Raw genomic sequence first — 27515 nt, 5'->3', positions numbered from 1 at the left:
GTACTTTAGGTCTTGCTCTTTTGAAAATTGACTTCATTAATGTTGTTTGATTGAGATACCTCATTGTGTCATTTCTCTTAGCAGCACATCTACTAACTTGTGGACTTTGCTGGTTGGTTCAATTCTTGCATGCATCACTTTATCCTGAAAATAGGAGGTTCAACAGTGTTGATCAGCAATGTCTTCTTCCTATGAATATAGAATTGTGGGCTTACATAGTATTAAATCCCACCAGTTAAGTCTGTCTCTAGAAAGACTTTTCAGAGTCAAATAATATTAGGAGTTTTTAAAAACTGATGGGTGTGTACCTTGAAGAGATATACGTTTGTGGTTTTTTGGCTTCTTTTTGGAAGTAATCCTATAAGCGTGTTTATATGCCTTACAAAAAAAATGCTATATTAAGTTCTTTTTTTCAGTTAATTCAGAAAAAATTAAATAACACCATGATGTATCATTGCCTGAACTATATGTGCACGAATGCACAATGCCTGATTCTCAGATTGTTATTCCAAATTTTAAAACTGAGTTACTGATTTCAGAAAAGATTTCTCATTATTTTTTTGCAGATACTAATCCTTTTGCACCAGGAGCTGGATTCTCGACGAGATGGTCATTCCCGGCATCAGGGGGTTAATATAACAGAGACAGGCCTCGAAGGTGTCCTTTTTGGTATGTTGATCGGGAGACTGATCGCAAGTTGTGCTCAGACATCCATGATACTCTGGACATATGGCTTTCATCGCTGGCAGTAGAAAACCTTTCTCACTGGCTAATGCTCTGTAAGGATGTCCTTGCAGCTTCCAGTGGTAAGTGTTCTATAGTATTCACATAAAAACTGATATTGCTTTAGTATTAGCATCTTCTGGCAGTATTTGTTTGGAACTTGTCCTTTTTAATAGTAAAGACATGCAGTATAGCTTATGTTGTATATAGAACTTTGAGTATTATGCATTAAAAGTACTTAGAAAGAGGAAATCATCAACGTTATGTTATATTTTTAAAGTATGTTTTCTTTTAAGATTAAAAAAGTAGCCACCTTCAAGTAGGATCTCCATGGAGAAGCAGGGTGATTATTGCCCTGACATTTCATTATCTTAAAGAAAGCAGAGAGATGCTTTTAGGCTTTGTGCGTCAGGGCCATACAGAAGGAACAGTGCTGTACGTGTTCTGAGGCTTTTCTTTATGAGGCTTTGAGTACTGATGTGAGATGGGTTACCATGGTGATGAAACTTCTTTGCTTGTTGCTCAGCTTTGCAGAGTTGTTTGCAAAGACCTTGTCCTCCGAGACCTTATTCCTGTTTTTCAGTTTGTAGGATGGTTGTGGACGCCAGATTGCTGCTCATTTGCCTTGCATTTATGCTTGTTTATTGGCATATTGTGAGTTCATCCAAAAGCTCTGTATCTAAATGTTGCCAGCTTTACGTTTAGCTGATATATGCTACCAATGATTTCTTTATGCAATGTATTACCATGCATCTACCCAGAAAGACCTCACTTCATGAGTTTTGAGCTTGGGATGTTCTTTCCCTTATTTAACGTGGGAAAAGTTTTTAAGAGTTTTGAACGTGGTTGTCTGATCTCCTCACTATTTTTATTTTTTAGTACGTGAAATGATCTTTTAGAGATGATATTTAAATACATTTCTCTCAGTTGTGCTTAAATAAGGAAGGAACTTCATTTTATACTCTTTCATACCACTAACTTGGCATATGAACAAAATCAGTTTGCTTGTTAAGCAGAGATTTACAAATCAGCCACCATGACGTTTTCCTGGATGCTTTCTGAAAACACTCCGTTGTGGTTTGGCTCCATCCATGTTTGATTTGCCATAGCGCCTCTCTCTATTGAAAGTCTTGGCTCTTCAAGCTGCTTAATTCAGACTTTCTAAGAAACATGCTTTGAGTTGGAGTAGGTTACCCTTGCAGTAACTTCTTCCCATGTCTGTATTACTGCCAGAAAAATTTTGTCGTTATCTTGCATTTTGCTGATTTAGACCTTGTTCTTGAGATTTTATGTTCTCACATCTGAATAGTCGAAGTGTATATGCATGTTTGATGATTTTTTGTCCCTTTTTTATTTTTAATGTGATCCCTGAAGTAATTTCATTTTCTGAAATGAAGTCTCACAGGCCATGCTTACAGAAAATTTTCTGAATGTTAAGCACTCTTTTGGTTGCTGTCAGCTGCCCACATTGGCTGTATATCTTGCCTGTGGTGTGAACTTTGTAGATTTGTTTCAGTTTAATATCCACTCATAGGTTTTACTTGAAAGAGGAGTGGAATAGTTAAAAGGCTGAGCTTTTTCTTTGAATTGGAGCACGGTGGTCTCCTTACCCTGTTTCTGACAGTTTAATAGGTTAATTTTCAAAGCTGAGAAGTTCAGATATAGGATGCCAGCTATAACTGGTATCTATGGGAATTAGAGGTGAAAAACTTTGACTGATATTCCTATGCCTTTCTAGCATTTTTTGAATGTTGCAGGTTTCAACTGGAGAATTATTGTGTTTTGAATCCGAGCCTAAGGAAAGGCTTGAACATGTCCTTATCATCTTCTGTAGCTTGACACAGCGGGATTTTATTTTAATTGTTCTCCTCTTGTAGAGCATGAGCACTGCAGCTCCCTTGGGAGGAGGAAAGGATGAGGAATCAGAGAAGAAGGATGAGATGGATGATGATACCATGTTTACGACTCTGGGGTGAAGAGGATAAAACCAAGCCGTCTGTAGCACCCTCGCTGGGCAACGCGTGTGTTTTGCAGCCGACTGTCTGTGCCGAGTGATCATGCTGTGTGAGAATACCAACAAGGCGCACTTTGATCTGGCACTGGCTCGTTCAGCCAGACTTAAAAAACCCAAAAAGTAATTGAATGAATGTGTTTGTTTTGTTTCTTTTTTTTTTTTTTGTATAATTTTGACACGTCTTTACAGGTAAAGATTACACAACCAAGATAAAAACGTAAGCAGCTAAAAGTGAACTTCCTTTTAGTCAAACAGTTAAAAGCTAAGGAAAAGGGCAAAAACTGTAACCATTATAGTTACCGTACCATGAACACAGAATAATGTTTGCTGGAGGATGTAACTTCTGACAGACTGATGTGCTTGGAGGAGGAGAAAAAAAAAAAAAAAGAAAAAAAATGCAAACACTTAAACACTTTTTTCTCCAGTTTCAAATAGAAGCAGTAAACTTCTAGCTACTATATATGGGGGATAGTATCTCTGAGTTTAACCCTAATGACAGCAATGAATTAGAATTCAGAGGTTATTTTAGCAATCTCCACAGCAAAGCAATGCTAGGAAAGAAGAAGAAAAGAAGAGAGAAGGTCAGGTAATACTGCCGTAGTACTGGCTGCAGGGTGAGGGATGTGGGAGGAACATGGACCCAGCTGCTTTGGTAAAGCTCATTCTATTGGTATCCATGAGAGTGACAAATATTAAAAGCTCATGTTTTGAAGATACTTTTATGACTTGGAGGATCGTAATTGAGAGGTCAGAGATGACATGGTTGTTTTATGAAAAATGTGTTTCAAAACTGGTAGTGTGAGGTTTTCTGTCCTCAGTCATCCGTGTGTAGTGGTTCTGGTGCATAGTGATTGTCTGCTTTCACCAATGTGGCACAGTGTTTGTGTGCATGTAGACTGAGTATCATATATATAAGCACCTTGGAATGAATAGGGCTTGTGGATTTTAGGCACCTACATTGCTAAGGGCATCTGTTCTGATGTGGATATTTATTAGGTATTGCTTTTGTTGCTTTGATGCACTCTGGTTCCAGGCTATGCATTGGTTTTGGTGAGAATCTTGTTTCTGATTTTATTAGAGACTGGGGTCCTGTTTGAAGAGTGAAAGGGAAGAGCTTTGGGAAAGTCTGCTTTTGAAACAGCATTGCATTATAGAGGCAAATCATGATATAGCTGCTTTTTTTATAGGAGCCTGAAAAGGATTGCATAAAATAATCCTGAGAATTTACATTTCCAAATTTATTTACAGTGAACTTGATGTGTTTGGTATCATTATAAAAAGAAAAACTTAAGTATCTCTATCCTCAAATTCAACTTCCAAATATTTAAAATTTACTAATATTCTGTGATGGCCTGAACAAATAATGAGTGTCTTTACCACTTGGTACTTTTTTAAACAATTTCCAGGCTTATTGACATGCCTTCGGAAATTTCAGCTAAAAAATATATTTTTTTTCTACCTTGAGACTTGAAAGCACTAGAGCTTTAGTCATTTTATTTATTTATTATTTGTTAATCACCCTGGATAGTAATGTTTTAAAAAAGTATTTTCATATTGGTTTTATATCAGTCTGGTAATTTCAAATTGAGAGTAAGGAAAGAAATAAAAATGAATAAAAATAGAGAAGAATCATTTGAGAACTTTACTGAGTTATGTATGTTCTTTTCTGTGTATTGTCTGATGCTGATTTAGGGCCTTAGGTGTGTGCTTTTGGGAGCAGAAATACTTACTCAGTTTTAGGTGTTTAAAACTTGACTAGTTTTCTTTTATCAGCAGGGGTCACTATAAGCATAGGCTCAGGAATTGCCTGAAAGATTTTCTGTAGATATTGGCAGGGGGATATCACAGAAGTTAGCTTTACTAAATATGTCTAAATCTCTTTGTGGGTTCTCATGTACATTTAAAATATTCTAGTTCAATACTTTTTTTTTTTTTTGTATCTCATATTTTACTTTGTTTCAAATTTGTGCTTAATTTTTAAGGTTGTCTTAGAATGAAGGTTCTTGTGTCACTTGGGGGGGCGGAGAAAAAAAAAAGAAAAATGTTACATGCTTTCTTCCATATCCTAAATGTGTACATTTGGAAAAGAATAGGTGAATTTGTACATCAGTGAGAAAAAATGTTTTAAGTATCTGTCATGTCAGCTATATTTCAAGTTAATAAAATGTTCTTTTGGTTCTGTTTGTTTTAAGATGACTTCTTAGTACTCCATCTCTCTGACCTTATTCGAATGGCGTTCATGGCTGCAACTGATCACAGCAACCAGTTACGAATGGCGGGTCTTCAAGCTCTTGAAGACATTATCAAGAAATTTGCATCAGTTCCTGAGCCAGAGTTTCCAGGCCATGTGATACTGGAGCAATACCAGGCTATGTGAGACCTCCTTTATAACTTCATGAAACTGTATATTTATGCCAATATGCCAGTATTAGCTCTGAGAACAGTTTGTGACTTCAAAAGAACCAGTGAAGAGATTTTTTGTTTGAAAATGCACTGAAGAGACTGCTTTATTTATCTCTTCAAAATCTGTGTATCTCTTCCTATTTATTCCAATTTATTAGCTGACAAAAAGTTAAAAATCAGTAGCTATTGATTTCTGAAAGCCAATATTACAAATCACACTTTTTTTTTTTTTGCCAAGAGCGGCATTTCATTTGTAGAATTAAGAATCTGAAAATAACACTGATTCAATTCCAGACTGAACCTAGTAAATCTGTTTTCCTGTGGGAAGTAATAAGTACACTTCTGTTTAAAATAAAAATGACGAAAGAATAGGAATGGGAGATAGACAGTTGAAGATTATTAGAAATATATAACCCAGATAGAATTAATCTTTCACCTGAGGTTTGATTGCAACAATGAGTACAGCTTAAGGCTGGTGTATTAGGAGGGGAGGGTTTTTTTTGTTTACTTTCTTACTGGTTTGCATTTCTAGTCAGTTTGGCTAGTTCTTGTTTAACTCAATAGATCTCAGCCTTGCTGACGATCGCATATATGATTTGTTTCACTGACTTCAGCGTTTACATTTATCACAAGATAAATGCTTGCAAGAACAAGTTTCACTTGGTCAGGTTCCCTACTTGGGAGTGGCAGGGGGATCTTTCCCACACTAATAAGCATGAGAGAGAAATTTATAAAAATGTTGAAGCATCAGTTTACAATGAAAGAAATTATTTTAAAGCGATCGAATCTTATTTATTTTCCTCTTGGTCACTTTACTATTCTTAAAAGCAGCTGATGATATTAATGGGCTGTATGTGTACATCATATTATAAAACCTGTCTTTTTTTCTGTTTAAAATAACTGCTTTCACTGCATCGTAGTTTTTTTGCTAGCAGTATTCACAATGCGATTGACTTTCTGTTGCTTTGGAAACACAGTGCTTGAAGTGACTGTTCCTTCAGCCTTACAGGAACATTTATGTTTACGTTTTATTTTACAGATACAAAATTAGTATATTTAGTCTATGGTCTTGCTTCCTTGGAGCATACAGTTAGCTTTTGCTGATGCAAGTTGATCAGTCTGTAAAATCTTTGAATACATGTGGTTTCCGACTGCAGTCTAACTTAATTGTCCTGGTACAGTGCACTGGTCCATAGAAGAATCTGCATAGAAGTGACAGAATACTTCTTTCAATTCTTACACAGAAACATTCATTTCAGAAGGGACACTTAATATAAGGAGGGCGATATGGGCTCTCCGATTCTGTTACATATGGAAATATATTAAAAGAGAAGATGAAGAGTACTGTGATAAGGGCCGTTTCTCCCTGCCTTTGGAGTAACTTGAGTATCTCTGGAATCACTCCTAGGATTGCACTGATTTCATCTAATCTTGTCAGGTTTTGCTGTCCTGTACTTCCTGTGCCTACTAGCTTTCCTGCCACCTTTTCCTTGCCCTGTCACCATTCCCTGCCTTTTTCCCAACTCAAGTTATCGTCATCTGTCTTCCTCTGATTCTGGCTGCTATGTGTTCAGGATCTTCACAAATAGTTTTTAAAGAAAGGCTTTCGTTCTTTTTTTCTTGTCTTTTCTCCTTCCTTCTATGTTGCTGTAACCATTGCTTCTGTCTCTTTGACTTGGTCTGTTTTGTTTCTGAAAAACACTGTCTTAGAACAACTGCCTTGTTTTGTGTCTATTAGTCATTTTGAAAACGTAATACAAACCAGTAATAAATGCTTGATTTCATTTTATTAGTCTGTTGGACCTTAAAAAGTTTTATGTTCTGGAGCCTTAGCATAAATTGCACTTATAGTAATTTCCTATGTAAAAGGATACTCATTAAAAGATAATGCTACATAGTTGACAAAGGTAGTAGGGGCTTAAAAAGACAATGCTCAAGCAAGGGAAAATGGTTTCTTCATTGTTATTTAAAGAATACTATTGCAAATGTTTGCTAGATAACAAAGATAAGTTTGGGGTCTTTGGCAATCTTGTCTTGCTGTTTGTGTATGTGCCTGAATCTTAAACAAGGTTAGATGAAGAATGTTGTGTTGTTACTGTTTTTAGTTGGATTTTTTTTTCCTCTTGTGAACAGGTTGAGCTGCTCTGAGGCCAGCATTTCCCAAGATACACCGTCTGATATAACTGCGAAGGCCTGCCAGGTACTGGAAAAGATGTTCAGATGGTATAAGCTAAACTGAATACATTTCATGCACTTAAACAGGAGATGGGTATGAGTTTTCTGCTCTTTGGAAGAAGGATGCAGAAGAGAAATAGTAGTAATAGCTGGAAAAATTCGTAAACCTAACCAGTGATCTTGTTGCAGGACTGCAGAAATCTTTTTGTGGGAGCTACATCAGAATACTTAGTCTTTCTGAAACTAGTTGTGTCTCCATGTCATCTCTGCATTTGTTACTAATTGCTAAATATATAAATAAATAATAAATAAATAACAAAAAGAAACCCAAAACACCAGAAAAAAGAAAAAGCCTCTTGCTTATGAGGCCATGATAAGGTATGTGTTCAGATGCCTTTCAGTCTGATCAAATATATTGACTTATGATGATTTACCTTTAAAACACTAAACTTTTATTCAGATTGACTGTTTTAGATTTCAGAAGCTCTGAGCATTCTTATTATAGTAACAACCTCTCAGTAAAAACTCAGAGATTTTGTCTGTGTTTGTATTTTTTTGCCTATGATCTTGTGCTACTGTGGTTTAAAACGGTTGTCAGCAGCAGAGCTGTAATTGTACGGGTTGTGGTGGTTTGCAGCAGCTAAACTACTGTCGTTTAAAGCAGCAGTTTAATTAGCTATGCAAACAATGGCTTTAATGCAATAATTTTGTGTACGTGAGATTTATGCTTGGTCCTGCAGCACTCTTATTTTAATTGTTGTTTATACTCCTACCAGTTTGCTGGCAGTTAAGCTTGGATCAAATGTGGCATAACTTGATACTTACACATAGAAACGAACATGTTCATCTTACCTTGTGGAAAGGTTTTGTTCATTTAAAGCTAGATGCAAGAACATGTAAGAGTCTTTAACTTGTCACAGTATTCCTTATTCAGTCAGTTTCTAATGTATGTGTGTACTGAAAGGATTGAATGGGTTGGTGATTAAATTTGGATATTTAACTCTCTCTCTGGAAGTGATACAGCTAGAGATGAGCTGTACTGAGTGAGCTTGTTCATATTATAGTTTCTATGTTATTACTGAAGTAGCTGTTGACTTGCCCAGCAGCAGGAGTGAAGCTGCTCGTAGTCCTGCTGTGAATGAATTACGGATTTGTGACAGACTTTCAGCAGCTCTGTTCTGCATATATTCAGGACCACTTTGTGTTTATTTTAAGTATGTCCATAGTTCCAGGCCCTTCCACAAAGGCTTTCAAGCAACTGGTTCTTTCAAAGCAAATCAAATAAATTGGAGATAGGACAAGACTGCCATTAAAAAAGAATTTGTGAACTCTTTTTTGCTGTTTTTGTTTGTTTGCTTGTTTGTTTGTTTTTTTTCTTTTTTTCTACTTTATTGTAGAATCACCACCAGAATCAAAGCAGCTCTTGTATAAAGAAAGAATTTGTCCTTTTGTTGTTGTTACAAAAGCAGCTGCACCTGCACCAGAATTATTATATCTGGGCATGAATGTGTTTCAGAGGATGAATGCCAATGTATAGCACTAGACAGGAACAGATGATCTGTATGATAATTAAGATCTAATTACCTGTTTTGAGTCTGTTTCAATTAAAAAAAAAAAAGAAAAGAGAAATAGAAACAGAAGTGGGGAGACGCCCACTTATATGTCCGGTATTGACTTTCTAGAACGTGGCACTGTTCTTTCCATAGCGGAGCCCAGTTTAAAGATTTTATTATTACTCATTTCTAGGAATTTTCGTGAAGTTGTTACTGACCTAGAAAGCTTCTCATTAGGATGGAGCCTTAATATGTAATTTGAGTTATAAGTTTTTAAAAGATTGAATTTTTGCATTTTTAATGGATTTTCTTTATGAATTGCTGTCCAATATATATATATATATATTTTTTTTTTTACAATAAATCTGAAGACCCATTGCTTGAATGATTTGACCAGACAATTGGAAAAGAATCAAAACCTTACAAATACCTATTTACGGAGATTGCAAACTATGTTAAGTATTTTCATGAATACTGAGTTTCATTTTAATACAATACAGCCTTTCAGCCTTTGTAACGATTCACCTGAGCAATTCTGTTATCACAGGTGGTGAGAGGAAAAGAAGGAAAATCTCACATTTTTAGATGTTAGACAGGAAGAGATCTGCTGATTTTATTTATTTATTATTATTATTTGTTATAGATTTTTTTTTCATCTATAAGGTTGTGGATTTATCTTGCTAACATAGGACAATTCTCAACTTTGTTGTTTAGGTATGTAGCGCATGGATAGGAAGCGGGGTTGTTAGTGACCTGAATGATCTCCGCCGAGTTCACAACCTTCTTGTCTCTTCCCTGGATAAAGTGCAAGCAGGAAAGGGATCTTCTAGCCAACTTTACCGGGAGAGTGCCACAACTATGGAAAAACTTGCAGTTCTGAAAGCGTGGGCTGAGGTAAGCATTTACTATTAATCTTTAAAAGTTTGAAAAGATTTTACTTCAGTAGTAGCGTTGCACCCTACTGTCTGGTCAGGCAGTAAGCCTTGCACCTGCTGCCATTCTCCTTACCTGCCACAGTTCCACTCTTGGTATTTTTCATCTCTATATCTTTCTCCATTCCTTTTTCTGCCATTTCGTCTCTCCGTATTTGTAGTGGTGCTTGATAGTTCTTTCGTTGTTTTAACTGAATCTTTTTGTATCGAAGTATGTTCTCATACCCTATCAGATTTTCATTTGGTTCCATCATATTGCTCTTATTTTAAAAGTAAATGAATAAATAATGAGAATATATTTAGGTAAAATATTGCAGCTAATTAACTAGGAATTTATTTCAGTTCATAATAAATTACAGGCTTAATGTAGGTGTTGAATACTTGGAATGTTAATCTACAAATGACAGTCAGAAATACTTACATTGCCTTGCTTCCTGAAACGTTACTTGCATGCTATAGAGCCTTATATCTAATTATATAAAAGGTATTTTGGTTTCTTCTGATGTAGTACTTTAAGGTCTTCTTTATTAATATATTTTTTGAAATTACAAAGGAAAGTATCAACAGTTCAACCATGAAATCATGGTAATCACCACATACTGTTATTTTCAGCTTGGATATGGAGCATCTGTTGTATGAAGACAGTTATTTCTATTTTATTTCTTTTCTAATTCCAAAAAAATGCATATTCTTACTGTATTTTTCTGATGCTTCTTTCCATTTGTCTTCTCATAGCATTTCTCAAAGACAAACATATAAATTCTCTTGTATTCATGTACCACATAAAAAAAGTTTATTTTTCTGATACCTAATCTGCTTCCAGAAAATGACAATTATCCTAATTTATCTAGTAGTTCTTAATGTAGGGCAAAGAGAATGCCCTGTTTTAATGAAATCAGTTATTAAAATCAATATGTTTGTGTTAAGCTGACATGTTCTCCTTTTTTAGAAGAAAATTGTGTAGTCTTCAGAAGATATTACTTATGTCCCTGAATGTTACATACTGGTAGAAATAACGGCAAAAAATCCCTCTTTATATTTTTCAAATATAATTGTATTGCAAATCTTTTTCCAAGTCATTTTCCAGGTAATTTTCATGGACTTCATAACAGCAACAACAAATCTAATAGTTATTTGTGGCCCACAGGGGCTGAACTGTTAGTCATCTGTGTATGGAATCTTTTACATGGGAAAGGCTGCTTCTTTTTTCAAATCTGTTTTTCTTCTAGGTGTACATTGTTGCCATGAAAATAAAGAAAGAAGCAGAGACCAAACCAAAATGTTTTTAAAGAGCACAGAGGAGGATGAGGATGATTTTGGTACTGTAGATGAGCTGCCGCCAGACAGCTTGATAACACTTGTACAACCCGAGTTGCCTGCACTTAGCCGTCTCTGGTTAGCTGCACTGAAGATTACGCCCTTTTAACTTTACCACTGAATTTGCTACTCAGCTTCCACCAGATGGTAAATACAGAAATTTCATTTTCCTGTTGTTTTGAAGAACGGGATAAAACTACTAGTAGAGATTTTCAAATTCTTCTTTAAATTGTTTGGCAGGCACGTTTTTCATCTCTTAAAATAAGGCAAGTAATAAATTTCTGCTTTTGTGTAACAGCAATGTATGTTGAAAGCTTGTGTGCTTTTTTCTTCAGTCTGCAATGAAAATATTTTTACCTGACTCACAGAGATGATTGACACCATGTCTTCGTAGAAGTAATAATACTTCTACACCTCTAATACTTCGACATCAGTGCAAAAAAGATGTCTACTGTAAGGAAACGTAGTCAGCTCTTGAGAATGTTGTGGATATTGTCTTATAATATTTCATTGAGTCAAGAATGAGTGTTCTGTAGAGAAAAATGCTGCAAGACCTGATGCTTTTGCCTGCCTCTCTTGCCTCTCTGCTTACTATCTTGCTCTGCTATCACAGCCATTGCATTTTTTATGAGAGGTACTAATGTTGCTTCTTCACAAGGAGAATTGGGATGCACTGTCACTAACAAGGATTGCATCTGAATATATGCATGATCAAACATATGCAGAGTAAATAACTAGGAAATTCAGAGTACATGCTTTCTGTCTGTTATTGCAGAGGATTTCAGAATTGACCTTTGATTTGCTACTTTAACAGGAGGAGCATTTTACACTCCAGAAACAATTGATACAGCTAGACTGCATTATCGAAACTCTTGGGCTCCTATACTACATGCAGTGGCGCTTTGGCTGAACAGCACAGGATTTAATGCTTCAGAATCATGGAAGAGACTGCTGCAGCAATGCCTAACTCACAGAAACGTGCTACGTCTATTATGTTAAACCAGACACCTGGAACTCCACCTACTACTAAATCTTTACCAGAGTTGAACAAAGATCGAATGCACTTAATTTTGGGTAAGGTTTGAGAATTTAGAGCGCAGTACCAGCACATTATGGAAATAAGAAAAGATACTATGCTTGAAATCTAGGAAATTTAAAAGGCATCACTTGTCTGGACAATAGCATTTGAAATCTCTGTCTCTCTCTCTCTCTCTCTCTCTCTCTCTGTGTCTCTCTACCTGCTGTGTTCTTCATAGCTTTGGCAGAGTATTTGTGTGATTATTATGATTTTTATAGAGTAGTTGTGTATGTAGTTTATATAATTGATGAAGTGAACATTCTTTTTAATAATTGTTCTTTTCAGGTGTTAGCATACAGTTTCTCTGTTCCCCAAGACCTGAAGAGCCTGTTGAACATGTCACATCTTGTTTACAAGCACTTCATACTTTATTGGATTCCCCTTGTGCCAGGATCCATATTGCAGAGGATCAGGTACTGTATGAGCATGTTATGACAGTTAGCTTTCCTAGGTCATGATCTTTCATTTGTGATGATTACAAAACCTGTAATTATTCTTGTGTGGGAGAAATATTTGCTTGTTGTAACCAAGTGATGTAGCAATTGGGAACTGGTAAGCCCTAATTTATTTTTTTTAATGCATATTTTGTTTTACTGTAGCTCCTTGGTGTTGAACTCTTAAGTGTGCTTCACCGACTCCTGCTGACCTGGGATCCTCCTTCAGTCCAGCTATTGGTTACAGGAGTTGTCCAGCAGATAGTAAGAGCAGCTCAAGATTATTTGCAAGAAAAAAGGAACACCCTAAGTAAGATTTTGAAAACATGGTTTGTTTTGCAGTATAAATAAGGACCAGGTTTTCATGTTGGAAAAAGAACTCAGATGCATTGGAATATGGTTACACTGAGGAAGAAAATGCTGTGTATTCCGCAGATACTGCAGATGTGGTCATAATCTTACCTGCTGTTTTCTTAACTGTTGTAAGACGTAGTTTTTCTTCCTCTGAGCATTGAAGTCAGTCTTCTCATGTTTTGTTTTCTTGAACACGAGTGATGAAAATTGTACCCAACACACCACATTAAGCTCTTAGGAACACCTTGCTCAGTTTCATTAATGTTTTATTGACCACATCTTAGCATTTCAACGAACTTTTTTTCTGAAGCTTAGTGGTTCAGTCCCCATTGTGGGGTCCTGTGGAGTGTCCCTGGCAGAACTGTCATTCATGAGGTGAGTGACCTGCTACTGGAACCAGTGTGAAACCAGCCTGTTAACCAGATCTTGCCAGGATGTGGATGTCATATAAGGTGTGTCACCAACCAAGGGCTCTGAGAATGGTGTGTGCAAACAGGAGCAAGGCAATCAGCATTGAAGGACATGCTTGTACAGCCCAGAAGTGGTTCTCAAGACTGTACAAGACTGCTAGTCAGCATAATGATGGTGGTGACACACAGCAAAACACGGTCTGCTGATTGAGAAACAGTCATTTCTGGCACATGAGAGATCTGGTGACATGCCTTGAAATTCAGTTGAAACTCGTGATGTGACTGTCCTCTGGGTGCTTGTCCGTGTAGCAGGGGCTAGTGGTGATGCTGGTCTCACCTATGGGATGTGAAGGAAATGCATGTGAAGACGAACAGACTGTGTAGCATCAGGAAAGCCAAATGGGAGAACGGCGTATTCAACACAGAGATTCTGCTGGGGCAGGAGCCCAAGCCCCCCATGTCACATATGGAGGGAAAGCCAAAGGCTGTGCTGGAATAGGGTCTTGGAGTATGGGGCTCCCATGATGGTAGAGGCTGTAAGGTTATAATTTCCAGCAACAAAAAGCTTTCTCTTATCTCCAGACATCTGGTTGGTGAATGCTGTAGGACTGGCAAGAAGAAAAGAACAATGTGCTGGAGTAGGCATCTAATGCTAGCCATGCCTCTTTGACAAGTCAGAACTGGTATGACTAAGAGGAATTGAAGGGTGATATACCATTCAGGGATGCTTTTGTTGGTCACAGACTGCTTAACCAAGAAGAGGGGGTGGATGAAGCCGTTTTAAACCAACTGGAAGAAACCTTGTGGACTGGATAGGTGAATCAGTTGGTGTGCTCACACAGTGCTGAATACTCTGTTACCAGGCTGCATTAGAAGAGCAAGATCATTAAATCAAGGGAAATGATTTTTCCTTTCAGCTTGAGCTTGTGAAGCTGCACCTGGAGCAGTAATAATTTTCTTAGCCCCTTCTCCATCTTGAGTAAGAGAGATGTTGACAAACTGAAAGTCCAGTGGAGGTCCACTAAGCTTCTTATGGAGATGAATTATGACAAAAGGAGATGTTGAGTGATGTGAACATGTTTATTCTGCAGAAGAGAGGGTTAATATGCATTTGAATAACATTCTCCCCTTCTTAAAGGAGATTTAGAGAGAAGAAGAAGCTAGATGGTTTTGAAAGGCATATAATGAGAGGACAAAAGGCAATGGACACAAGTTGCAGCAGCAACATAAATCCAAATGGGATAGAAGGAAAAAAATTGGCGCCATGGGAGTGTTGAAGCCATGGGGATGAGTGCCTAGAGATGATGTGGTATCTCTCTGTTTGGAGGTATTCAAAACTTGATCAGGCAAGGCGCTGAGCAACCTGTTCTAGCTTTCCAGTTGGCGTTGTTTTGAGCAGGAGATTGGACCCAGATAACTTATGGAGGTCCCTTTCAGCTGAAAATTTATAGGATTTCATGTTCAACTGGCATACCTAAGTCCTATTCCTCTACTTCACCTTTATAGAGCACCAGTAAAATGATTTCTTTCTTCTTTAGTCCCCATTTGTGGTGTTATATTTCAGTTTCTAATGTTTTGCTTTGGCTTTTTGTCAGCAAATTGTTAGTTTGCTTCTACTTTAAGAATACCCTTGATTTAAGGATATTAGCATCTGTCCAAAAGCTGCTTTTTGATATACTTCAAGTAACCTCTTCTTTTTACAGAGCTCTTCAAGCATCCCTTTACCATTTCTTTAAAAATCTCATATTGGATGTACTGTTTCCCATCTTGCTGGGTAAATTGGTGGCAACATGGCAAATATTTGACGATATCTGTTTAGGTTAGGTCTGCCATGTTTTATTTCACTTGAAAGAAGCAAAGTAAAATCCAAAGTGTATTTATTTTACTAAGGAAAACTACTATCTTGTTCTGGCACAATGTACTGTTCGGAAAAAAACTGTTAGCTTTTACACATTTTACAAGTGAAAACAGAGAGAAGATTTTGCTCAAAGCTGAGGAAGGAGCACAGCTAAAAATGTGAGCTCTGTTCCTTTATGTGAATTAATGGAATTGTTCACCATAGGCCCAGTAAGTTTCATTTTTCAAATCAGTGCATGTGATAACACTAGCAATCATTTAAATTCATAGGGTGGTTCAGGCCACCTTTGACTTGCTGAATCTCTGTTGCTGCTTAATGGGAGAAGAAAAGATTGCAGCTGGCTGAGCTGCCATTCAAAAGAGAGACTTTCCAAACTGAATGCACTGAAATCATCAAATTAGACATAGAATCCTACAGTGCTTTTCTGTCCTCTTTAATCAACTTAAGCTGAAAAAAGATTTGACAATGTTGGACACTTAATTTATAGCCATTAAATTAAAAAAAATATTGTAATGATCATTTATTTGGCAGTCATGGCCATTAATTTTGTCATTCGATTTAGAAGGAAAAAGTCACGTTTTTATTTTGTGTATTACTACATTTTTTTCTAGTTCTGGATGGATTTTTATAAAGTATTGCTGCAATCACAATAATTCTAAAGCATCTTAAATCCCTTGAAGTCCTTCTAACTAGAGCATTTAGTTTGACATGAGCCATATTTGTAGTATTTTACTGTGAAGCAACTTCTTCCTCTCGATTTTTAACTTCTTAGTGTTTCGTGTAAACTTTGGCATGAGATTCATATTTATTTATTTTTTTTAACTGTCTACTTTCTTTTTCAGATGAAGATGATATTGAAGAAAAAGAAAATCCTCTTGTTTTAGGAGAGGGAGGTGAGAGTGGTGGACTTGTGCCTGGAAAATCTCTAGTATTTGCAGCCATGGAATTGCTCATGTTTATCCTAGTACGGCACATGCCCCATCTAAGTTCAAAAGTGTCAGATTCTCCAAGTCACATTGCTGCCAAATCCCACCTCTCTGAGGAGAGTGCTCGTCTTGTGGCTGCCACTGTTACTATACTGTCAGACCTGCCTTCGCTCTGTTCTCCAGCAGGTAAAGTATTGACAAAGCACCTGCAAGTGGTTACTGTAGGGGAAAGTGCAGTGAGCATGTGATACTACAAAAACCCTGAAAATATATTTTTACAGGGTACTTTAGGGTCATCTATTGAAAATGATTTTTAGGTTCTAGAATAATGTAAGAACTCAGGCTTTTCCAGTGAGCCAACGTTAGGAAAATGATTCGAAGTTTGGATGCGTGCTCTAAGTTTGCTGAGGAAATGAGCTCATTATGATTTTATTGTTTTTTTTCCTTTCTTTTTTACCTCCTATGATTTTGAAGCCTGGTGACCAATTTTAATCATGTTATAATAGAAGATAGACACCTCAGGGATAATTAAGTTCCTGAGAAGCAGCTGTATGATAAAGAGAGTCCTGTTAAGGAAAAACTAGCACAATTCAGCTATGGTACACTTTGTTTTGCAGCCATTGGCTGTCAGTCGTCCCAAATGCAACTCTAAACTAAATAGAGCTTTCTTTTGCTCAGGAAGACTGTCACAAAGTGTATGTCTAAACTACAGTAATTGTGCTGTCTGAGAGGTTTCATTTTATTTCTTCTTTTCTGGGCAATCTGTCCTAGAGGAACTGCTTTGAAAAGGGTGTTGGACCTCCAGCAGTCCGTTCTGGTTGTAATTATTCTACTTAGTTTATTTCTCCTCACAGGATTCCAGAAGTAGGGAAGTGGCAGGATTTGTGTTTCCACAGATGTGGAAAGATGAGGCAGAGAAAAGATTAAGAATTAGGTATGGAAAGAGACTTAACTATCTGAAATAAGTTGTAGATTGATATTGTGCACCTAAACCCAATACTTCCATTCTTTCAATACTACCCTTCTTTCAATTCTAAAGGTGCTTGGAGTCTACATACATTATTAAAACCTGTTCTGTTGAAGGTCCCGTTTGTCTAAAGTCAGGTTTTGTGTTATTTGACCAGTACTTCTTGAGTTTGCCTAACATGCACAAGGCAGGACTGGCTGCATAAAACTTACAGGTAGCTGTTGGTTTCTTCAGAAAAGTAATGCTGTAGGAGGAGGATCGTTTTTGTCTCCTTTGTAGAGTAAACACGTGACTACAGCTTTTGTCCAGAATGTAAGTCACTCAAATGAACTTCCTCATGCTGCTTCTGAAGCTTGTAACACCACCAGCTTCCTTGGAAACTGCCCTAACCTGGACACCTGCTTCCAGATCAATTACTGTATTTCTTTGTTTACAGGATCCTAGACATACGCAGATCATGTTTTAAGGTACTTAATTCTCTCATGGAAGCTACGCAGGGAAAAATTTTAATAGCTGAATCATTATTGAATTGATAACAAGTGTTGGCTTGTATGAGTTTGATTATGATATACACCAAATTTATTCACCAACTTAATTCACCAGTACTACTGAAGTTTAAATACTGACCTGCACATATTACTTGTTAGCAGTTTATCTTGCTAGCCATGTATAACCATTTTGAGAAAGCTGAAGAGGTCATCTACCACACTGTTTGAAATTAACTCCAGAAATTCTACTTTGTCTTGTTTAGGTTGCATGACAGTGCTGCCCACTATCCTATTTCTAATTACAAGAGTATTGAAAGAAACGGCTGTAAAATCAGCAGATAATCAGGTCCCACCTCCAGTCAGTGCAGCCCTTCAAGGAATAAAAGCTATTGTTACTCTTCCAACAGTCAAGACTGACGAAACTCAAAAACAGTGGGCAAGTCTTATCCGCAGTACTCTGGCATCTGTCTTGGAATACTCGCAACCTGGTAAGTGGTTTTGCAGTGCAGGAAACTTAGAGAGCTGGGTTTTGCCTTAATGAAAAGGCAAGTATTGTGTATGTCTATAATTTAATAGGTTGCATATCTGAGGGTTGGAGATTAAAAGTGGCAGAGAATTGCTTGTAAAACTGAAACAGGAGGAAGATCCGAGTGCACACAGCTTAACTAATAGAAGTTATGTAGCAGGTTGTTTTGAAGACAAACACAACATTGGCTTTAAGAAAATACAGATATACCTTAGGAGATTCCCTCACAGTTTTCTCCTTGTCGGTCTGTTTTCTTTGGCAATATTGGTCATAACCTCCCATTAGAAATTTTGCCTTTTGCAACTCATCTTGCAGGTCCTCTTTCTTCAGGTGCTTTTTTCAGGGTATTTTGCTGTACTAGTTTAGACTTTGCTCTTCCATTTTGAATTCCATTACAGAGTATTTATTCTGTGCTTTATATTTTCATCTCAGCTAATTTTATCAGTCTTCATAGTTTCAGCTAGTGACTTGTTTCTGGAACTTGGAAATGTACCTTCTGATACCGATCAGTCTTTCTGACACCTGAACAATGTCTCGCAAGTAAAGTCTGAAGGAGTTCCAAGCTGAATTCACTTCACTTCCTAGGCCATGGGTCAATTTCTGTGACTACTGGCAACTCTAGAGATGTTGGCAAGGCCCGAGCAAACTATCATTTCCACCCCTCCTTTCCTCAGAATACCTGCTAGCTTAAATGAAAGGAGATTTTAATTGCCAAAACAGTGTTTCTAGAGAAACTGATCTGTTTACTGAAACTGCAATTGTTCCATACTGTACATGGACTCAACACTTTAAATTAAGCCTCAAGGAAAATGGCAGTCTGTATCTTTTAAGTGCTTGCTGACAGGATTTGTGTGGTCTTAATGACAGTGAATGTTAAAGTGAATGAATGTGAAGACAGCAAGGGATAATTGTGGCAAAGTTCATACTGGAGTAGGAAATTCACAATACCGTTGCAGGCTTTCAGTGGTTAGAAAAAACCCTACCCCTGCCAAAAAAAATCTGTTACCCACCAGCAGGATGTCTGCTGTGTCTGTTTAGAGAACTACAGGCTACTTCTGTTGGTTCCCATTTGTACTTTGTGTTGTTCTTCAAAAAGCAAAAAAGATGTACAGTCTCACTTTGCATAGTTAGCAAAAAAGAGACACAAAGATTTGTCATTTGCATAATGGCAGTGCAGCCAAAAAACATCCCATTGGATCCCCAAGGAACCATTTATGGAGTCTGAAGAGAAGCTTGAATGGAGTTACTCACGTGACATATAGGGAGTGAGTAGGTAATTGCAATCAGTCCTGAAAATGTCTGAAGGGGAAAGATCAGTGCTTTTTGCTTAAAGCAAAAGATATTTGCTTTATCCAAGTCAAAATTCTAATTTGTTCTGTCATATCAGCTCTTGTCTTCCAGCTTTTTGTTACTGTAAAGGTTCCCCAGTTCATCTTTCTACAAACATTATTGGGCTTTAGGCTCTTTGCAGATGGTTCCTTGCAAGAATGTAAATTTTCCTGTTCCTTCCCAGTCTTTTGTGAAGTGGGGCATATCACCCAAGAATGTAAGCGAGGTCTGCTGCATACAATTTCAAGTCCTGTGATTCAGTAAAATTCAAAACAAAACCCACCACTACCCAAAACCAAACAACAACAAAGCACAAAACCCTGCCACATGTTTGTCACTTAATGCTTGGAGTCCTTTTTTTTGAAGTGAGTTTTCACATCGTGACTAAGCCAACCTAATGACTAGCTGACATCTGTAGAAGGATGTCATGCTGCCTTTGTTCTTGCTGTCTATATAGCTGTTGCTTCATTGGTTCTGCTCTCCCTTGAGTGTCATAGCAATCTGGCAACAAAACCAACAGAGAAGTAGTTAATTTTTTCTCCTGTTGATGGAGCTTCATGAATGAGATCCACGAAGAGCTGGTGTAAGGAGAAAAAAGAATGAGAACTGCAAATACAGATGAGTTAGAAAAGAAGGGAAGGTTAAAGTAGGACTACCTTTTTTTTGGTGACAGATAGCCATCAGATCAGCTTGTCTATTAGGTAAAACCTCATGTTATGTGAAAGTTGTTGCCTGCTATTTATCAGTTTCTTACTCTGGTGTATCAGCTGAAGAGAACAACAACAACAACAACAAAAAGAAACAGATTATATTTTTAATGGGGAAAAGATTTCAAAAATACATTTCCCCACCTTGTTTAGACTTTGAAAACAAAAATGTGACTTGTTCAGAGACGTGTGCATGATGTTTTTGGATTGATATTTGTTTTGGGAAGTTTGAATCACTTTATTTAAACAGCTATCAGAAAAGAGTTGCTCAGCTTTAAATTTTCAGTCACAGTAAAATAACAATAAAAAAGTGATTCTGTAATGAGAAAATGTGTATTTGTATGCAGTTGCAAGTCTTTTTAAGTACATTTATTTCCTCTTTGAGTTTACTTGTGTTCACTGGGTTTTACTAAATAAATTCAAAACCCTTTTTGGAGTAAGCTAACAGTCTGTTTTTGTTTTTTTTTTCAGAAACCTCTAAGCCTGTTCTTGATGAAGTAAGCATACTTACAGCTATTGCTCTCTTCCTTTGGTAAGCAAGCACTGAAATAATTGGAGTGCAGTCTTTGCAAAATGGATGTATAAACAGATTTAAAAATGCGCTAAATTCCAGTGATCCTTGGGTAAGATCATGATATAGGAATGTGAATGATACAGAGCTGAGAAAAAGTACTTGTGATACATTTACTATGTTTCCTGAATGTTTTGTGATGCCTTTACTTCAGAGACAGATACTGCTTGTCAAAATAACTAGAATTTTCAACATTGTGTTATAGAAACCCCTTAATTATCAAAACAACCCAAAGCAAGTGCTTTTAAGTAGTCTGTTCATGGCCTTGTGCCAGGTACCTGATGTGCAGCTTTTTAAAGGAAAAGTGTGTTTCATGTGTGAAATTTTAGCAAATGGAAAAAGTATGGATACCAGAGAATAGTGAGGTTTTTGCACTAACCCTGATCTTTTCTAATACAAACTAAACCACATATTCTGCAGATAAAATTACAGCCCACACTTCTGATTAATTTTGTGCAAATCCTGTGCTTATTTTATATGTTCATACAAGACAGTTGAGAAAACACAATTCTGTGGTCACTGTCAAGGGCATCTACAGATTGTGAATTCACCTCTGCCCTTTGCTTTGTCTTTATGAATTGTCTTCTAAATCATTTTCTCACTAAAGAGAGAAAACAAAAAGTTGTAGCCTGACTTCGCTCAAGCAGGCTAACGTGCTCTATAGTTAAGCATAGCTGTTCCAGCCACGTATACATCAGCATGGTTGAGTGGGTATACAAAGCTGCAGGTAGGAGCTAAAAATAAATAAATCTCTAGTTTTTCCACAAGCAAGTACTGCAGAGATTCCTGAGAAGGAAAATACGCAGAAAATGCTGACCCATGTAGGGTCACATCGAGGCATTTAGAATCCTGTTCAGACGGAGAGTTCTTCTCTGCAGCACGGCTGGCCTTTTCCATTGTAGACATAAAACTCAGTTGGTTCTCTTCTGAAGCCTAGCTTTGGATGAAAGGCTGCTTAAGATTTTTGTGTGTGAATGGAAGTGTCAGCTCTATCATGCAGAAACTTATGTCTTACTCTGTCAGCTCTGTATAAACAGACAAACAGCAAAGTACATCTTTGCCCACCCTGCTGGCAAGCTCTCGGTGAGCTGGAACTTAATGCTAATTCTGTAATTCACAGGGAATGCTTTGACAGCAGCCAGATTGTGTCCAGTCTCCTTGCTGACGTGTAGAGCATATACTCTGTAATGCTTGTTGTGTGTTCATTCTAGTTTTTTAAATATAAACCAGTCATTACTGGATTTGGGGTAAGTTATGAGGCACCTGTTTGTAATATAAGCATTGAACTGATTATGGAGAGGGGGAACTCTTCTGAAGAAGTACCACTGTCTTAGAAAAAATACAGGAATATTTTTTAGTACTTGCCTGCAGAAGCCTGAAAGGTTAGATATGCTGTATAATAATATCCTGAAGGCAAGTTCATTTTCTGGAGCTATAGGGTCTCAGATGAGAGACCCTTGACTCTTAATGCTAATTGGTAAGTTTTATGGGAGAGCGTGCCTTACAGACTTTGAAGAAGCCCTGGCTTTACCTTGCAGGAGTTTTTGTGGACTTCTGTGAATGCAAAGTAGTCATAAGATTTATATTTATAAATACATAGAATAAAAGGAACTTAGATGGAATTCTGCTGTCAGATGGAGTTGAAAAACTCGTACTTCAATTGTGCATGCATGTAAAAAAAAAACAAAAAAACACATGCCTTTACTCATTATTTTGAAGGTTAATAACGTTAATTAATAATGAGTAAAGTTTCAGGAGCATAAACAGAAAGGGAAGGGAATTATTTGGAGTGGTATGGAGAGATACAGGAATAATTTGTTGAACAAGGTCAAAGATTTTTCTCCTAATGCCTTACTCAGCATACTTTTCTACCATGGAGCTCTGTTAAAAAGCACAGAAATGTTATTTGAGGAATTGTTATTACTTCAGACCTAAAACACTCAACTCTACAGAAAACTTGCAGTCATATATTAACAAACAAACTGAGCTGCATAACTTGTATTTTCTTACTATTAGTTTTTATTATCTATCCTTTTAAATCAATATTTTTATTTATACATCTCTGTTTTCAGTCATCCCCCGTCTCCTCACAGATCACTGTGTTCAGTAATACTTCCTCTGGAATGTTTCTGTTCATGCTTGATAACTCCTTCTGTTCTGGCTTGAGTGTAGTTTGAAAATGTGCTGTTTTATCCACATGCTTGTAGTGTTTTACGTTTTCAACTGCTCTTGGTTATTTGTGTAGCATTTTGGAGAAAGGCTTTTGTGAACCCAACTCAAATGCATTCATAAAAGTTCTTCCAGATAAGAGTATCAGTGAGTCATTTTCCCAAATGTTGACTTTACTATTCCCTACTTCTAGCAAAAAGAGGGGGGGCGGGGGAGGAATAGAAAGGAAGGGAGGAGAGGGATATGCATTCCAGTTCACTCTACAGTTACACAGATACTTAAGATAAACGTGTATAAAAGATCATCTATATATAAGATCACTTTGATTTGAGTCATTTTTATAAACTGCATTACCCTTCTGAGATTGTATCTTCAAAAACATTAAATGCTATTCCATCTACTGTTAGTGTTGAGAGTTCTGAGGCTTAAAGATGATATTCTCTGTGGAACTGTGTGGCTGCCTAGTATGACATTAACTATTCCTTTCTTTTCTCTGAGTTTCTGTTGTTTAATGCCATTTTGTACCTGCAGTTGATTCTAATTGAAGACTACCGCGCTGTTTAATGGCACAAGAGCAACCCTAAAAAATTTCCCAGAGACAATCCCTTAGTCTTTATGTGAAGTCATGTGTAACTGAAGAATTAGAATCAACTACAATCAAAAAGCTTCTGCTTCTCTTATTGAAAACTGGTCTTATTCAGTTTGTTTCCTTCCTGCTTAGTTGTAGTTTTTTTGTTTGTTTTTTATGTAGCACATGTATCTCACACACACAGATAGCAGATGTTAGTAGAATTCCCTGAGTTAACAAGTAACTTTGGGGACAATGTATTTATCTTGATTTCATTAGGTTCAAGCCAAGTGTTACCAGCTTCTGCTTTCTGTGTTCCAACATACCAATCGTGCCCTGTCAACTCCATATATTCATTCATTGGCCCCTATAATGGTGGAGAAGTTGAAAGCTGTGGAAAGGAACCGCCCAAACAACAACTTGGAGCTGTTAGCAGTCCAGGAAGGAATTAAAGTCCTTGAAACATTGGTTGCCCTTGGTGAGGAGCAGAATAGTAAGTATTTAGTTTTTCTAGATAAATGTGTAATTCTAAAATAAAATATTGAACACTAGGACTCTTGCAGTTTGGAACTTGATGCCATTTTCACAAAACATCTGTGCAACACACTTTTGTGATTCTGTTACTATAACTTTGTATACAATAGGCTTGTATAATGTGTACAGTATGATTTCAGATTTTGGTGATTACAAAGAAAAATCTAAATGTGAACTGAAGTAGTGATGATTTCTTGTATTTGGAAATTTATGTGTAAATTTACTTTTTCCCGTTTTTTAACTTTTCTATTTATTTTAGCATACTCATCACTTTTATCAGGTTGCTTCTACCATCTCAACAAAGCTTGTTTAAAGAGCCCCAGAAATTGAATTGTACTGGTCAGAATACCTAGATTTGTAGATGGAGCCTTCTGTTTGCTTGGTAGATAGAATAAAATGTTATAGTTTATCTTTAAGTTCAGTTAGAGTAACTGAAACAATTTAATAACCGAAAGGCTTAGTCTGCAGACCTTGATTGTAATCAGCACTTGAAGTCAGTTGTAAAAATATTACTTCTTTTTTTTTCCCCCAACGTATTCCCTGTTGATATTTCTCTTCATTGATGGTATACAAAAACACACTAAATGCGTGTTTTCTTGAGTGCCATTGTACTTCTGGCATAGTTGTTTCAAACACATGTGAAATGGGAGAATAACTGAAATGAATGAGGAACCAAAACCTCTGATTTTCACTAGTGCTGCCAGGAGTTAATCACCCCATAAAGGTTTTGACATCTATATTCATTCTAGGGAAAAATCCATTAATACTCAGATAACCTACAAATTTTCAAATAAATGAGTTACCATTAGTGTTTAAGTTCTTCAAAATTTACAGTTAACATTTTACACGTTTCAGAGGTGTACTTGTATCCTATCTAGATAGAAAAAATAGCCCTTCTACTTTAGTTGATTTTTTTGTTTTCAAGATAAACTCTGTGCCATTTTCAGCTGTGGTCTCGTTAGTTTTTGCTAGCCCATTATGTATTTGTAATGGTAGTTTTTGAATTGATAACTTCCAAGATGGAGTAATATACCAGATAAATGTCCCTGAATTTTTAGTGAACAGTTGCATAGTAATAGCAGTTCTGTTATGCTCAATGGGGAGGCTGCTTTTCAGATTCAGTTGAATAATGTTTGTCTGTCAGAAAAGTGTTTTAAAGTCCTTTAATATGATAGTCACTCTACATTTTAAGATCTGTTATCAATGATCTGCAGTCAGACTGTGCAAAGGCATCTCTAAAGATGTGTCAGGAGCAAAATAACTGTGATGAACAAAAATAGAAGTCTGAAGCACAATTCTGATAAGCAAGGTTTGAGTGACCAAAGGACAGGAAACGGTCTTCATATTGTTTGTTCTTGACAGGCTCATTTGTAATTACAGTGCTTATTGTCAATTTGGAAAACAAAATAACCCATATTAGACTAGTAACTGATGCAGTTCTTTGTTTTGTTTTGTTTCCTTCTGATATGATTGTTACTCTCTTTTTCTTTTACTTTTAGGAGTCCAGTTGCTTGCACTTCTTGTTCCCACTCTGATCTCCTATTTACTGAATGAAAACGCCTTTGCTTCTGCATCTACGGTATCTAAGGATCTTCATGAGTTTGCACTTCAAAATCTAATGCACATTGGTCCACTTTACCCACATGCTTTCAAGACGGTAATGGGAGCTGCTCCCGAATTAAAAACACGTCTAGAAACTGCAGTCCGAGCAAGTCAGGCCAGCAAAGCAAAAGCAGCTGCTAGGCAACCACCACCCACAGTACATTCCACCCCAACAATTAAACTGAAAACTAGCTTTTTTTGAATTACTTTTATTATTTTTGGACTGCTCACTAGTCAGAAGCATTACATTATCCCTGATGTGTTACTGCATATATATCTGTAATTTTGTGAAATTTGTATGTTAAAGGCTAATAGAGCTTTGTGTAATTACTTGAAATCCATGCATTACAAGGGAAGTGGTGTTACTAGTATTTGTATAGATTTTTGAGAAGTTGAATGTGATCATATTTATGAATTTACGTTATAAATTATCCACCAAAAACCCCTATTGTCTATCTCATGAAATTGTTTTATTTATTTTTAAAAGGTACCCTGAACCTTTCTGAATGGTTTTTGAAATGTAGTGACTGTTATCCTACCATTGTGGCAACACACTAACACAGTGGGGATAGAGGGAAGAGGGGAAGCTGTTATGCAGTACTTCCTGTATACCATGGCGAATTTTGAGTGTAGAAGTATGCACTTTTTCCTTTTAAAACAAACTAGGGAAGGGGGTTGCCAGACACTGTAGATCATTTCAGCTTGCATGAAGAGAAAAAAAAAAAAAAGATAACTTTAAGCCTTTCTCAAGGTGAACAGTCAAGCATGCGGTTGTAATGAGTCGTCTTTACTTATGTGATATATTTCTTTTAGGTCCATTTCCATGCTTGAAAACTAATAAAGGATTCCAAGAATCTAATACCCTATCTCTTCTAAGATAAATTAAAAAGAAAAAATGCATTGGAAAATGACTTTATAAAGAGGACTGCCTGCTATCTGGAGTTTTGTAGCTGTAGAATTTGGCCGTTGTAAGGTGCTGTGTGTTATAGCAGTCTCCCTATTCTATCAGACACTAGTTGATTATGATGACTATGTGCGCTGCTTTTTGTTCAGATTCCTAGACATTTACTGCTTCCTGCAAAATTTAGTCTCATTGGATATATCTTATCTGTAGTCTTGATAAAGTTTGCAGAGCCAAATGACTTGCGCCTTTTGCACCTTTACCAACTGTAAGGGAGCAGAACACAAGCATGAGCCAGGCTGCTCCAATTTTTCCTTTCCCTACCAGGCTTTTACTTTTTTTTTTTTATTTATTGTTTTTAAAAAGCACATGGCTCCCATCTGAGTGAGTTTGATTTGCAGATTTTGGAGCTTAAAGAGAGCTCATGTGCTGTGCTGACCTTATGGCACAAGAGCCAGCAACTCCCAATGGTCATGTCTGCCTTCTGCCAGACCTTCCCCTTCATACTGGCAGAAGTAGAGAACCATGTATTTTCTTGTATATACAAGTCTGACTTGCATGAAGTTTTTGACACTACTGTTGAATTTGTAGACTTCCATAGGGCTCTTTCTATACATTTTGCTTTATAGAGAAGTCATGTAACCGGAAGACTAGGCTAGGATTGTTGGGTTTCATCTCTTCTGTTTGGTGTTTTTCTGGATATAACAGCACTCTGTAAAAACTGTATATATTTTAGAAGCTTCACTTGAACCTAAATATAACAAAGGAATAGTAAATAGAAATGAACATGATTAATAGTTGGTTGAAATATTTGTAGATCATTATTTTTGCATAATCACTTGCCTCTGGTCTTTCATTTCCCACAGGAGCTTATGTAACCCTTTGAGGACCTTTGCAAAATGAAGGACAAAGTAATGCTTTTTTGCTCTTTGTATTTGGTGTGTGAAAAAAGTTTAACATAAAGATATCTGAAAGC

At 36.8% G+C, this 27515-nt stretch overlaps 1 protein-coding gene across 1 annotated transcript in view; it reads left to right on the top strand.

Moving 5' to 3' along the window:
- Positions 1-27515, top strand: part of HEATR5B (HEAT repeat containing 5B) — a 55491-nt gene extending 27976 nt beyond the window's left edge. Inside the window, 23 exon segments of the mRNA XM_040551559.1 lie at positions 567-595; positions 597-672; positions 675-810; positions 2603-2693; positions 2695-2727; positions 2729-2749; positions 2751-2856; positions 4930-5110; positions 7274-7340; positions 9583-9762; positions 11030-11078; positions 11081-11206; positions 11209-11232; positions 11235-11264; positions 11932-12054; positions 12057-12191; positions 12481-12608; positions 12795-12939; positions 16094-16363; positions 17896-18120; positions 20666-20817; positions 23782-23995; positions 25536-27515. Coding sequence (XP_040407493.1) covers positions 567-595; positions 597-672; positions 675-810; positions 2603-2693; positions 2695-2727; positions 2729-2749; positions 2751-2856; positions 4930-5110; positions 7274-7340; positions 9583-9762; positions 11030-11078; positions 11081-11206; positions 11209-11232; positions 11235-11264; positions 11932-12054; positions 12057-12191; positions 12481-12608; positions 12795-12939; positions 16094-16363; positions 17896-18120; positions 20666-20817; positions 23782-23995; positions 25536-25840 — 2846 coding nt within the window. The 3' untranslated portion in view covers positions 25841-27515.

This window comes from Cygnus olor, chromosome 3, assembly GCF_009769625.2.
Source record: "Cygnus olor isolate bCygOlo1 chromosome 3, bCygOlo1.pri.v2, whole genome shotgun sequence".
NCBI classification, from domain to species: domain Eukaryota; kingdom Metazoa; phylum Chordata; class Aves; order Anseriformes; family Anatidae; genus Cygnus; species Cygnus olor.
This window is presented reverse-complemented; position numbering and strand designations above follow the sequence as displayed.